Here is a 16026-nt window from a genome sequence, read left to right on the forward strand (position 1 = left end):
ACACACACACGACACCTAAACGAATAATCTCCCGGTATAATCGGACTGGATGACTTGAATTCAGGTTCTCAAGCGAAATAAAATGCGAAGTATAAGGCGCACGATGAACAAAGAGTCATTGACTCAGAGTGGAACCATGAATATACATATACATAATAATACATATACATATAGATACGTATTTTATGTTTTATCAATTAATTATCAGGGGTCAAGGTCGTTAATCAAATCCAAATCGAAACTCTGAAGCACGGAACATGAATTCAACGAAACGATACCCAACGATTTGCGAAGTACCTATATAGGTATTTGAAAGATCGATAACCTACGGTGTTGATCTCCTCTGCTCATGTATGTACATAATTAATTCAGAGAAATTATAAGATATTATGTATGTATCTGTAATATTCGATCATCTATACGTATTTCGAATTTTTCGTGCACACCTGTAACACGCGTTTTTTTTTCATTTCTTGTTTTCTTTGCACAGCGTTAAAAAAAAAAAGAAAGCAAAAAAAAAAAATGGTAAGGAAAAGATAAAAACAGGACCGCTTCACGGAGTCCGGCGCCCAAACACACTTTTGCCAACAGGTTTTACTTGTATAAATGTACTAACTATAGGCTATTATAGCGAGCAGGTAGATTTTATAGCCTTATGTATGTAGATATATGTTGCCTATATGGCAAAGGAATTATTTTTATATTATACATATAACGTAAAAACGGTATTATTAAATAAACGTAGTGTACAAATGATAATAGAAATTGTAACAAATAATAATAATAATAATTATTATTTTTTCTTCTTCACCGCGAAGCATGAATTTTTAATTGCTCATTACCTTTGCTGGCAGTATTTTCGCCGTTTGGTGCCGGCGAGTAGCCTCTCGTTCTCTGCTGTTTCCGGACCCGTCTGAGCTTCACAATGCGCATTCTCAAAAATTCGATTTTCGCTCTGGAATCGGCCAGCATTTGCTGCGCCTCCTGCAATAACTTTTTGTCCCGATGACCGCTCGTCAAGCTTTGTATCATATTTTCAGCCCCTTGTTTGACCTGTGTGAGAAGAAGAATAAAAGAAAAAGGGAGTTTAACGTCAGCATGAATTTTAACAAGTATATATATTAAATGTATGTAATATACGAGAGAACATAAGAAGGAAAAAAAATAATTTTTTTAGTTCACTCTTATTGCATAAAGTAGCTTTTATTTATAACAATCGCATACGGCGATATAGATTTTAAACACTGGGGTCGATTCTGTTTGAAATTTGTCGCTTTGTGTCCGCGGTGACTCAGTAAAATTGTCTTGTCGGGTACAATTGGGTGTAAAAAAAAAAAATAAGAGAAAAAGAAAATGTGACCATTCTTTTCTTCGGCTTGGTTTTCATTCTCGTATTTCTTTTGCATCCACGTGCGACAATGCAGACACAGTGGACAGAAACTCGCACGCTGCTTGTTCAGTTCTATCTTTTCAGGTTTTACAGTTAAGAGTCCGTTGCACTCCAGCTTATATATGTTATATAAAAACGTGTGTTCAGCGATGTCATAAAGCACCTAAATTTCAAACGAAAAATTACGTATAATTTCGTTACGACAAAATTTTCCTTCTTCATCGATACATGAATTAAATGATCATTGCCGGGAATGTGTATTTTTTTTTTTCAATTTTAATTTTAATAAATTTGCATTAAAAAAAAAAATAACAATAATAATAATAGTATTCCAGTTTGGATACCTTTAGCTCGATGTTCAATTGTTTTTCCAGCGACACGAGACGTAGATCGGTAAAAAGGCCCTCCTGACTCGGCGACGATGAATCCATCGGCGACAAGGGTGTGTCTGAAATGAAAAATGAAAGAAAACTATTACGATAAACAAATGCAAATAATCCACGTTCTGTAAATTATACAATTAAGCGGAAATTAAAGTAGACATCACAACACGTGTCGCACCTTTCTTTCTATACGTAAAGAGAGACGCGACGAAATAAATATCGATACGAATACTATGATCAATATCGTTGATTAGTTTTCTTCGAGGTTTTCTTCAACATTCTAGATCATTACAATCAATACTTTTTTTTATCCCTATACTCGAGGAATTTGATGATTTAGAAACCAATAATTTAGTTCCTAAAAATTTACTACAAGATATTCGCATAAAAATGAGCAATGAATGCAAAATTTTTTTTTTTTTTTTTCAATTCCATTCTCAAATAAAAAAGACCCGAAAATAAAACATCGATATTTATCTGCAGTTCTTGATTATAATTTCAGTCGTCTTATTGGTGATTCTTCAAGAATGAAAAAATTATATTCATTTTCAACTTAAACTTGTTACGATTTCATTTTTTTCTGTAGCTTCAAAAGATAGAGGATCATATAGTATAGAATATCGGAGATGCATCTAAAATACAGCGCGGATGTTGCACCCCGTAAATTCGCGCGCCTATTATGGTAGCGGACAACGGCTGCATGGAATCTCGTCCATGGTCTTATATACCTGCATGTATTCTCCTGGGCCGAAGGGTATCTACTCTTATTGGTATCGTTTTGTTTAGTTAATGTCACCGCGACGAGTCGTTGCGATCAACTGAATGTGCGAGAGCGAGAGAGACGGAAATTATGACAATAAATTAAATTTTTTAATTAATAAAAATTAAATTTATCATTTAAATTTTATAATATTAATAATAAATAACATAATTTATCCCATCATTATAATCTTTTCGCAGGCATATTGTAAAAAAGAAGAAAATTTAAATTTTTGTAAGTGGAGTATGAACTCAATGGCTTAATTAGCTTACCTTTGTTTTTTTTTTTTAATTAATGATATAAATAATTTAGCAATTAATATAAATGATTAGAATATTATATTTTAAATTATAATTATAAAACAAACTTTTTATCTATTATTGTATGAAAAATTAATTTCTATTAACTCAAATCGATAAATATAGATATCCGATCGTCGCGCGGCGTTTAGATCGTGCCCTGAACTAATTGCAAGTACGAGCCCCCGACAGGCGACTAACCTCCGTAAACTCGGTCGGTAAAGAAGTGTCTGGAAGACTTGTACGATGGTTATTGAAGAGGCAGGACAAAACGTTGCCGGTTTCACGCATAGCGTGGAGACCTCGAACTTGACTCGCGGGACCGTAATAAAACGAAAAATTCCGTTCCTCGACTCGCATGCAATCTTATTTTCAGGGTTACTTCGAGTGTCAATTACCACGTACGCTACATGTGAATACTTTTTTTCCATGGGAAAGAACAACGTTGCGGGCTTTTATTCTTGGCTACGTGTACTTCTAATATAGACAAGTATGTTACAGGCGTGAAATTTTCAGAATTTTTTCCTTTCTCTTTATATTCATAAATACAATTTACCGTACGAAAATAAAACAAGTATATATATATATATTACGACGGTATAAATGAGTAATAATTTTCATCACATTTTCATAACTTCACTGGGTCAGGTATGTATAACAATTTCTTTAAATCTTATAGGATTAAATTTCATTAAAAAGCGGACAATCAGCTGAAGTTGAGAAAAAAAAAAAATTTGTCATTAATTTCCGATATGCAACGATTAATCCTTGCAAATTTAATGTACTATTTCATATACATTGACTTGATGAAATAACTTTTTATAATTTCGAAAAAAAATTTGCAGTTTTAAGGCATTGCTAGGAGATAACTTTCGGTAAGATTTTTCAAGAAAAAAATTAGCAATTTAAGGAAATTTCCGTAACACGAACGACTGTTTTAGAAATTTCGAAAACAGTTGGAACAGTTGGTCCAACAGTTATAATATGTATGTAATATTATAGGATTTACGCCGAGAGAAAAATTTGCGAATGACTCCCACGTGGAAGAATTCAGTGACTTATGCACACGTGGACACGTCATAGGTATAAGAAAGTGACCTGAGCAACCACGCAGCTGCATATAGGCAACCCTTGGTTTTGCTCCATACAGATATAAACAATTGCACGAAATTTCGTAAGTACAGATCTTACATTACAGCTACGGCGAAAGAAGCCACTTTTAAATAACGCTGCAAATCCGTGATTACGCTGTGGAAACGCGAGAAAAGAGATTGATTGATTGACGTATTTATTGAGCTCTTGAACCACTGGGGCAGAAATGAAATAGAATTACAATAAACAATAGCAGTAAATAATACAGACTTAAGAGAAAGAGAGAGAGAGACTCATTTTTGCAAATTATACTGTCATGTTTACTTCTAATTCAACGTGACGACAAAATAACAGAAACTAAAAAATGCACCAACTTTAACTGTTACATACAAAAATACAATTATAAAAGTATTTTGAAAATATTTTTAAACAGTTTTAAATAAGTTCGAACCACGATTTCAAAAAAAAAAAAAAAAAAAAAAAAAAAAAAAAAAAAAAAAAAAAAAAAAAACTATGTCCAAAATTATTCCAAGCTTTCACGAGACAAAAAAATAAATAAAATAAAAGTGCAAAAATCACGATTCAATTCCACATATTATTGCATAAGTAAACTGATCTATGATACACAATATACTCAACTCAAATTATAATATTGAAGTTAGTAACGTCATCGTAACGATTCATGCTGAGAAAAAACGATTATTTCACGATTTTGAAATAGTCTGAAATTCAGTAATAATTGTTATAAAAAGCAAAACACACTGATATTTCAAAATCATATGATGACGCGGAACAGGAATAAACGAATACTGAACTTAATTTTCCTCTTCAACTTCGACTTTTCAACTTTTACTGTAATAAGCCTATAACTGATTCGCCAATTTATCGAATGATTCTATTTTAATACATTTTGACGTTGAGAATATAAAAACTATTATCAAGTTTTAATTCTCTTTTTTATCACATTTCTATATGTATATACATATATTTTTTTTCCAAGACAATATTTTCCTATCAGTTCATTCATATGTTTCTTCTATTTTCTCCTCCTCAGCCTTTCGATGATTTTTTCCGGCAAACAATGCGGGGATCCGTAAAAGAGTGAGAAGAAGGTCTTTGGCCCAGACGGTCGGGTAAACCTTAGGGTTTCTCCACACCGTTGCGAATAGGATAAACCAGCTGCGGTTAGTTTTTGCGTCACATTATATCTCTCACAGTGTTTTATCTCTCTCTCTCTCTCTCTCTCTCTCTCTCTCTCAACCATCTCACAAGAGACGAGAGTTACGCGAATCTCGATGACAAACGGGTTTTCGTATGGGAAAAAATTCCGGCGAGTGAGGCTCGCGGCACCCGACTCGACACACTAAAACACAAACACACACGCACACACATACATGTAATATGGTTGCGGTGTAACGTTCGAGAAACGCTTGGATCGCGATCATCAAGTTTTATATACCGCGTAGGTACGCTCATACATATATCTTCAATTGCGATGTAATATATATGAAGGTACAACATGAATATATCTATTTGCACAATTTAATACAAATAAAATTTAGGGGTGAAATTCTTTTCACATCATTCATTTATTTCTTTTTTTGTTCAATTTTATCCTACACCTCGAAAGGATCACTCGTAATTTTTAACTTTACTTACTAATGTTTATCCTAATTTGTTATCTAATGTTATGATAATTTTCGATGTAAGGCTTCATATTTGAATTGTTCAAAATAATTATCAACTTGAAATATGAAATGAGATATTGAGTGGAAAAAAGTGGATACGTGAAACGTAATTTTTAAAATATTGTTTTCAACGTATCTATGAGTCAGTGTGAAAAGAACAGGTTTACAAAATTTCCTTTTTTAAACATCTAATTCAATTTATATAAAGCGAAAAAATTAAAAGCAAGAAGTATTTTTCAATTCAGTAAAAAAATCAATTCACGGCTTAAAAACGCAATGGCTTGTCAGATAAACCGCACCGCGATTTCACCGCCGCTCTAAATCCCTTCTCCCTCCTTGCTTTTCCTATGTCATCCTGCACCGCCACCGGAAGTCGTTCAATCAGACAGATAAATCATAGTTCTAAATACATGCAGCGATCGCACCGAGACCGGATCTCGAATTCTGTACAATAACGCCTAATTATTATAAAGCAATCCGTTACCGGCATTCTGCACAGTTTATATAATCCCCCTAAAAAGTACCTCTGGTGCAAAAACTTTTCGTCAAGTGTATTAAAAAAGTGGTCATCAAAACCGATCAAAAATGTATGCATATAATCACAATGAACAGAAAAAATTTTTGTTTATTTAAAATAAAAGCATGCTTGAAACTGAACCCTTAGCTTTCACATTTCTCTGGAATTACACTGCTGCCACCCTGGGGTCAGACTGACCCTAAACTTATCCAACTACAAATGATAATTAAATATGAATACGAAAGAAAATAATTCACACAATGATAAAAATTCAGAAGAATCAATTCTTTCTAACAATAATAAAATAATCAGAAAAAACAGCAAAGAAATATGTTTTCAAAGTTCTCTATATATACAAAACGGGTTGAATCGTGTTTTTTACATTTTCATTCACAAACTGAATTCAATAAAATAATCCTGGCATGCCTTCCGGGCGATCATCGGTAAGGAGCCAAAGTTCTCTGGACGGACTTGCATACCTTATTCCTGCACTGCATATAAATATCAAACTCGAAGAAACTGTGTCATGAATACAACGCACGTGCTCGCGTCGAGGAGCTACTATTATTACATAAATAGTTACCAACGTACATGATATATATGTTACGCATGTCGACTCAACGCAGCTTCACACAAGTTGCATTATTATCAAGCAGTATTGTATATGTAGTCTGTCATAATTAGCGAGAGATGAGTTACATAAATTTTTATTCGAACAAAAATTCTTCTTCTTAGAATCGCTAATTCCTGCATTATTTTATTTTATTTATCAATTTTCTTTTTTCCTTTTTTTCGCTCGGAAAAGAATGAATAAATAAATAATCAGCTGCATTACACGCTTCTTAAAAATTTATAGATAAACAATTCGGAGAACTTGAATGCTGAAATACTGTCATATATGTATCTGTGCTACACACATATATATATATATATATATATATATATATATATATATATATATATATATATATATATATATATATATACCTTACATTATGTAAAAACGCACAGATGTTTGTTGAACGTCGTTTCATTGTTATCGGAAAGAGAAGTTGCATAACTTGGATTGAGATAAGAGAAGATGAATACACGTGAACTCGTAATGTGTGCGGTAATTTATCATCGTTCAAAATATATAACGTGACAATGACATGTATGTACGTGTTATGTCTACACTGTGGTTTTAGCAAAACTAGAGCATATTATTATAAATATTCTCGATTATAGTGGAGAGGATCTCTGATTTTGCAAAAAAAAACTCGTGATAATTAGATTGAATTAGTGCATCCGTCAAATTGTATAATTATAGAGAAAAATCCACAGACAAATTTAATTCGTCGTCTTTTTTTTTTTTTACATTTTTGAGTGCAGGTTCTCACAGTCTTTATTAATTATCCTCTACGATTACGTTATACGTTTCTTTTAGATTTGATAATACAATTGAATTGACTTTTATTTGTGTTGAAAGAACTTGATACTTAATTCGGAGAAGTAATTTCTTAGCTGTTTAAATAATTAAACAGTATAATAAGTAACGAAGATAATTATTTCCTCAGAGCTAGTAAAAACGGTTATTTTAATCGAATCATTATAAAATTAATAACGGTTTTATTAATCACGCATTGAAGCGTGCTTCGGAAATACGTAGTTTTATAATAATCTCACATATAATTATAATAATGAAACATAATTATTTTGAAAAATCGGTGAAATTTTATCCATGAATGGATATAAAAATAGTTTCTTCCGGAGATATAAAAAAAGGATTAACAATTATAGCGGTAATAATATTAAAAATTGAAATGCGATATTACCTGCATGGTTATAAACAATCGTTTTACGTTAAACAAATCTGCAGACTTTGATAGTTCGTACAAAACTTGATTCGAATCGCACGCAGCAGAGTTCGGTCTACGCAATAATTAACGGAAAGGGGTCGTTGGCGGATATGACGTAATCCCGGGACCAGAACACGGCGCAGAAAGTACAGCAGCGGGAGGATGCATTTATTATACTGCACGTAAAAGGGCGGCCACGCCTTGACTTCTTAAAATCGGCGTCGAGAATTCTTGTGCATAATATCAGAGTATCATTGAAGTATGAAAAAATGTTTAATTGTAAGTAAAAACAGGAAGAAAAGAGACAGAAAAAATTACATCGCTTCGTATAGTCAACTTAAATCTGATGTCTATATCACAAATTTCAAAGACGATCTTATATTGGATTAAAAAATTTTGCCAGCAGGTTTTTTCATTTTTTTTTTCATTCAGAATTTAAATCTTTCGCATGATCGATTATTTTCAATTTCAAAAAATCCCGAATCGCAATAAGGAACGAATATTGATGAAGAAAGATGAAAATCAAGATGAAAGTTTGATAAACAAACAATTTTTTCGTTCTAAAAATCTATTAATTAATTTATAAATCAAATTTTGTAGAATAGAATTTTTTATTGGATTTCTTTTGTGAATGAAACTCAGAAATTGAAAAATCCCCTATCATCAAAATATATAAACATTGTAATAAACTAGCAATAAATTCAAAGAGATATATTCCAGATTCTCGCTACGTTATTTAACCACTAAAATTGTCTATCGTTATCTAGACGATGTGTAATTACATGTATGTGTGTATATATAATGTAATAATAAATACGTCTATAATAATTATGTGAACCGGAAGTTTCACTATAAATTTTATTCTATATTATAACTAGTATATGCCGTGATATTAATTGGACGTCTAAACTAAACTTTATTCATTTATTAATAGCACTCATGTGCTATTAAAATTGTAACATAATAAGTGCAATAAGAATAAAGTATATAATTTGACTGCTTTGCGTTCTTTGAATTAAAAAAATTAATATATTCCGTATATATATGCCGTATGTATATAAAAAAAGTCAAAACTTGCAAAGAAGTAGCAAGTATTGAAATTCCATTATCGTGTGGTACTCAAAAATCATATTTCAAACGATATAATCGTTGTGAATTTTTTTTTTTTTTGCATTTTTCAATAAATTTCACCAGTGGCTAAAAAAAGTCTGAAAAAATTCCCGGGACTCTTTTGGGATGGTAAGAACATCATACTAAGCAACGATCAAAATCGATGGGGGTGAGGTACTGGGCTGTTAGTTTGTCGTGGAATGCCCCATATATACATATTAAGAGGTATGTCTATACACGTGAAGACATATCAACGCGATAACACGTGAATCATACAATTATTTCTATAGCAGATATATAAATACACACGTACTACATATAACCTGAGTTCATAACGTGAATCATTTGCAAAACACGTGTTTTTTCTGATACAATTGTGACGTAGACGTTCTTATCAGCTAGCAAAAATTCTGATATAGGACGATATTCGATCTACGATATTTATCATTAGACACTATATACAGTATGTGTGTATATACATATATGTATTGGGGTAATTTTTTTTTTGATGTTCCCACCTAAAATTTTGTTGGATATGTCGAAAAGTTGATTTTTACTCAAAATTCTAGTTTTTTCATTGTTATCTCCGAAATAATAAACTTTACCGATAAAAAGTAAGGAAAAAATTTTGTTAGAAATTTAATTTCCTAGAAAAAAAAGCTCCTCTAGAGCTAAATGCTTAGATTAATATTTATTGAGATATCGAACTTTAATTTACTTTTAGTATAAAATTTTTATGATTTATCGAATCAAACCTTTTAAATTGTTAATATTCCAATGAAATAAACCGAATGGATCGAATCGAATCAAATCGAAAAAAAAAATCGAATGCAGTCCTATTTTCAATTTAGTTTGATATTGTAAAGTTGATAACTTTGTTTGTTCTATATTAAAAAAAAAAAAACAGTTCTTAGAATTTTTCTCTTTCCACGCCGTCACAAAATTCCCCAACTTTTCCCCGACTTTCCGGTTTTCTCTGATCAATCGTTTTCACCGAAATCTCCTCCATTACCAACTTGAAGAAAAACAAAGAAGATCGACGGAAATTCGAAAGATCCTAGCTGGATGTGTAAATCCCTCGATTCGTCCCTGAGATGATGATCGAGAGGTTTGGAATCAAAGTACCGTTGGCTGTGTGGCTGGTCTAGTCTGGTCCAACTCGACTGGAGGAGAGTGGACCTAACCTAACTTAACCCTGATCAAATCTTCACTTACGTACGTTCGTATACAGCCTGAGGGATCCTCGCGCGCTTGTCTATCGTGACGTTTTCATTTAAACGCGAAGCGAGAAGCGAATCGCCTGCGAAATTCATTCGCTCGCATTCCATCGACGAAGATGAGAAAAACAGAAAGAAAAAAAAAACCAAAAAAATTATTTGTACACGTATGAAAATTTGTGGCTTATAATCATTTAAAAAAAAATTCTTTTATTGATTATTATTGTATTTTACTGTTGACAATGTTTATAAATATTATAAATATTAAGGTAATCGAAAACGTAAAGATATTTATATAAATTTATCTTTCTCGTTTTAATTTCTTACTCTTTACATTTTCAAGCTTTGATTATAACTTTAGAAATTTATTAAACCAGATATATATATATAATACCGTAATATTAGATGCAAAGGAAGAACGGGTTACTGCTCGATGTATGATAATAATATTCAAACGTGATCGTTTATGCCGTGACGAGATCCGGTTTAGGTAATACACGAAATTTTTATGTACGGTAATTGGCAAAGTGCGAGGTAGCTAATTAATTGAAATAATTAATTGAACACCTATATATAGATAATAAACCATACATACTTATACAATGTATATGCAGTATATTGTACATAACGTCGATGAAAATACGTCTTGTTCGTTCATTCGTTGTATTTTTATACGTAGATACATTTTACATCGATCGATCGATCGATCTCTGAATATCTTCCTGTTATACGAGAGCGAAGTCGCACCTTTTCCGGCTTTTATAACCAGTCATGCGTTTCGTTTTAGATCAGATATATGGACAAACACAAAGATAGACACACAGAGACACATACGAGTATGTTACATATGTAAATTCCGCGTGCAGCGATGTGGTTTTGCTTTGAAAATTAGTCAACGATGTGCATAACATCATCGCGATTTCTTTCCACTCTGCGTATCACGTGACCTGACGACAAGAGAGGAGGGGGGAAAAAAAAATATTCGGAAAGTGATAAATTTTTTTACATTTTGTATGTATGTAAAATAACGTCAAGAAGAAAATTAATAGTGTTCTCAAAAAATATCATACGTTCAAAGTTATTCCACTAATTTAGATCAAAAGAACTAATCAAGCGACTAAATAAGCGATATATATACATACGAAGTCTGTCACCCAGTAGATTATAATTCAATGAAACTGACCTTTGAACTGGCCTCATAATTACACAATCTTAAAATAAGAAAGTGGAAAAACAAGAAGAAAATGAAATATGACTCGTTACGATTGTCTTGTCGGAAAACCACTGATAAAACTAATAGACTTTCTGTTATTGAAACGGCCGGTTTGGTCGCGTTATCGCCTAGTTGTGATATACCGCATAAATGTAGTATACCTACAATACCTACACAAGAAGTAAAATCAGTGAAGAAACTTATTCTTTTCCAACGACCACAGCGTGATTTCGAAATCCAAAAACCTGTCACTACCAGAAATCGATCGAGAATTACGTATTCTTATATTATATCCGGAATTTTCAATTTTCCGAAAGAAAAATTAAATCTTTGCCTATTTTATTTTGCATATCGTATTATATTAAATCTTAGTCAAAAAATTTTTCAAAGGATAAAAAAAATCCCGTCAAACTCGCGAAAAATTATAGAGTTGATGACCAGGATGAAATGAAGGATAAAGAAAATAAAAATCAGCTGCAAAAAATTTTTACAGTACGTTTCCGTATAAATTTTTCAACTTGTGTTAAAAATTGCGTAGTAAAAATAGCAAAAAAGTATCTAATTTTTCCAAATATCATTGAAAAAAAAAAAAAACAGATTCGCTTAAATTTTCGCTTTATATATGTATAGTACATGTTGTTCTACTCGATCGTTACTCCGAAATTCTCTTCAATTTCAACAAACAATTTCTCGCAAGAGTATACATTAGAATTTAAATTCTCTTTAAATAAACAAGCGTATCCGCAAATGTATACTTTCTATTTCTTTCTTTTTCCCTCTTCCTTTCTCCGTCTCTCCGTTTCGCATCGTCGTTGCAGATTTACGTCGCGTCCCGAGTAACGAGATGCTAACGTCTAAATCCTGCAGACCGAGTGGCCGTTAATCCCGAAGACAAATCACAATCAAAGTCAAAGAGAAAGAGACAGAGAGAGGAGAGAGAGAGAGAGAGAGAGAGAGAGAGAGAGACAGGAAAATGAGAAATAAAGGAGATTCGACTTGCACGCAGCATCCGAGCCGGTGATACAGATACAGAAACGGGTATGTCCAATATGGGGTGACACGGGCGTCTCTCGTCGCGAACATGCCGTGGATATAAATAGAAAACGGTGGACGAACGAGCCACTTACTTTTAATTCAACCTCTCGGTGAGCTCTCTGCCTACACACAAACGCACACAGACACATAAATATATGTACATACATATGGGAAATTCCATGCGAACCCAACCAACGTCTGGTTCCGACCATTTTTGATTTTGTTCAAAATTTTTTCCGCTATTGTCCGCGTTGTGAAGCAGTATCCTGATTTTTTCAAATTTTTTATTCAATTGGTTAGTTGGTGTATTATTTATTTATCATTTATTATATTTATTATGTTTAATTTATTTAATTGGTGTAGTTATTCACAACGAATATTTACGAATTTCACAATATTTTCCAAATCAGTGTTATTCACACCGTAATTTACATGTATGTAGATGAAAATTCCACCCGTAGTATAAATAGCAATTATAAGTGTACAAGAGGTCCATACACAACAACAATCTAAAAATTATGTATTCAAATATTGTACACAAAAGAAAAAGAATTGATTTATAAACGAGCGCGATTCTTTTTTTTTTTTTTTTTTTTTTTTTTTTTTATTACATACAACCGCGATTCACGCTGCTAATCACTGCTAATTATTACTTCGAATTATTGTTATTATCGCTATTATTATTATACCGCTGCAACCACATGAGAGAATCTCTTTTCTCGCTGGCATGAACGTTGAAAGTTGAAACCGTCCGACAAGTTTAATAAGGCAATCAGACAACACGACATTAATTTCACTACTTCTCGTTAGTGTGTACGTACTACATACATAAATATATATATATATATATATACATTGTATATGCACACGAGCGAATTTTCAATTGCTGGCAATGATTTATTTGTATATCTACGAGTGTAGGTATCTGGACCTTCGTCATTGAAGAGAATAAGAATCGTAAGAATCTGGCCTAAATAATGACAAGTGTATAAAGATCATAAGCGTCATCTTCATTTTTACGGATGCACGTGTATATATGTATACATATTATAAAATATATAATAAGAAAAGCTTTTATAAGATAAAATCGCGTGAACAGAAGGATTTTAATACACGCGAAATTGAGAGCTGTTTGATGGTTTACAAACTGGAATTCGATTGGTTGAAAAAAAACAAATACCGATTCTTTAGTTATTTTCGAATTAGAACAAAGACTTTAATTGCCCAAAGGCGTAGAAAACGCAACCTATAAGCCGGATGTTTGGGGGAAAAAAAAAAAATAAAAACAACATCGTCGATAAAACGGATATTATGTACATGCATATATACCTATACAGCTCTCTCGGATCGATGAGTGAAAATTATTTTTATCTTCACAGCAGTGCATTGCGCTATAAAAAAATCTTTTCGAAACACCTATCAAGCCTCTCATAATAAATGTAATACGAATTCTTTGAGAGATGGTGAAGTCTTGACTTACATGGTTTAATATCTCGAAGATCTTTCTGTTTTTTTGTTGTTTTTTTTTCAAATCAAATTTCTTAGATTGGCATCAAGTTGCAGTTTTTTTATTTATCTTCTTTAAGCTTTTTACCCGAATTTGCCAGCTGCTGTTCTTTTTTAAGAACTAATATTTACTTTTCATTTTTGTACGTTACTAATTTATTTTCAAAGATTTTGGAATTTCTACTCTGTAGTCCGGGTTTTTATTTTTTATTTTTTCCAAATCGGTTCTGACTACCGTCAAAACTATATGTTTTGAAATTTTACAACAATATTAATGTGTTTATTCCGAATATTCGATAAGAGAGATTTTTTCGATATTACTGAAAGAATTTTGAATCGAACGATAAGATTTTGTTTCTAATAATTTCCGATTGTAAAGATAAACGGTTATTAAATATAATACGATCGTCGATAAAACTGAAGCTAAAACGACGGGGAAGAAGAGATAAACATAAAATTGTAATTTTTCTTCGTGCCTAAAAAAAAAAAAAAAATTTTTTTCTCTCTTTTACTGTTCATTCTGTCAATTTCGCGCTGCAAATTGATACGATAAAAGTCAGATGACTGACCGGTAAGTGAAATAAAAAATCTTGAAAAACATCAGAATAAGTTGTCTCTCGATTGATGTGCAGACACATCTTATTACGTTCTTGGTAAATATAATGTTTGTAACACGATACATGCTTATAATTCTCCAAAGTTTTTCCGCTGCACCTGTCTCTCGAATATTTAATTTAATCAAACGGAATGAAGAAATCAAACCGTCTAAAAGTTATCAACGACTCACTCACCTTGGCCATTGCAGTGATTTAATTGGGGCGACGAAGGCTGTCCTTGGGTGAGGATAATTTGGCTTTCAAGCTCTTGAAGTTCGACTTGAAGTTCGCTCAGCTTGTTATTCGCCTTTTTGACGATCGTCGCAACGTCTGCTAAAGCCTTTCGATCCGTAGCCACTAATCGCAAATTTTCCGCACCGGCTTTGATTTTCAGTTCCTGAAGTGGGTTGCGAAAAAAAAGAAGAAAATTAAAAAAAAAAAAAAAATAGAATTACGCATACAATGTAATATATTACCTGAATCATATTTCATGGATAAGAAAATAAATTATAACGAATGGAAAGTTAATACGGATTTTGTAACTTATCATTAGAGGAAACAAAAAAAAAAAAATAATACAACGTGTGGAAAATTTTTTCGAATCTTTAAATTAAACATATATTTTTAAATTAGAAAAAAAAAAAAAAAAAAAAAAAACAAAGCTCTGATCTTCTGTACTTCCGTAAGTTATTTTCCAACCCGCGGAATATTTAGTGTTTATTTAACTTTCCTATTTGGTTTTGGAAATTTTCCAGACGCGATTAACGCGCGATGTTGGTTTAAAAAATTCTTACTTTTCGTATCTCTCTACGAATGTGTTCCCGGAGTTCATCGAGCCGAGCTGGAAGCGGCATTTGGTCACTGCCGCCGACTCCGTATTTGTGGGACAACTCGAAGAGGACTGGATGGCTGATGTAGTCACCCTGAAACATATAATAATAACATTGCTATTATAGAATAGACAGGGATTTTGTTCTAGAGATTTTATTTCCATCAATTAACACAAGAATTTCAAATTCCAGCTGAAAATATATTCCAAAAATCGAAAATACTCGCAGTGTGAGTATGAGGATAAGTTTATTTAAATCGAAAAAAAAGGATTAAAGATATTGGAAAACGGGATGGAAATTTCATTTGATTTTTTAAATCCTTTATCAATTATCAGAGAATAGTTGTCCTTTCTTTCTTTCTTTTTTTAATACGCATATACACACAGACAATCGATGTTTACACAGTAGAGAAAATGTAATTGTTATATAGAATAAACAAAATAATATTGAATAATTACAAGGCGATATTTTCTATGTACAAAGCGAGGAAACCTACCATGCAACCTGTTGGATTAAAACAAGCAGACCAAATGGATTTCCTTCTTGGCATTT

The 16026-nt window shown here is 32.2% G+C and overlaps 1 protein-coding gene across 4 annotated transcripts in view; it reads right to left on the reverse strand.

The window, feature by feature from the left end:
* Nucleotides 1–16026, reverse strand: part of LOC124404386 (serine/threonine-protein kinase N) — a 37587-nt gene that overhangs the window by 15025 nt on the left and 6536 nt on the right. For 3 of the 4 annotated variants that reach the window (XM_046878471.1, XM_046878472.1, XM_046878470.1), the window contains exons 2-5: nucleotides 15439–15567; nucleotides 14840–15041; nucleotides 1735–1838; nucleotides 843–1053 (exon numbers count right to left, since the gene is read on the reverse strand). In XM_046878471.1, the coding sequence (XP_046734427.1) occupies nucleotides 843–1053; nucleotides 1735–1838; nucleotides 14840–15041; nucleotides 15439–15567 (646 nt within the window). Of the gene's footprint in view, nucleotides 1–842; nucleotides 1054–1734; nucleotides 1839–14839; nucleotides 15042–15438; nucleotides 15568–16026 lie in introns of those variants that run through there. The other variant, XM_046878473.1, reaches the window with a different exon arrangement.

This window comes from Diprion similis, chromosome 3 (genome assembly GCF_021155765.1).
Source record: "Diprion similis isolate iyDipSimi1 chromosome 3, iyDipSimi1.1, whole genome shotgun sequence".
Classification (NCBI taxonomy): Eukaryota; Metazoa; Arthropoda; class Insecta; order Hymenoptera; family Diprionidae; genus Diprion; species Diprion similis.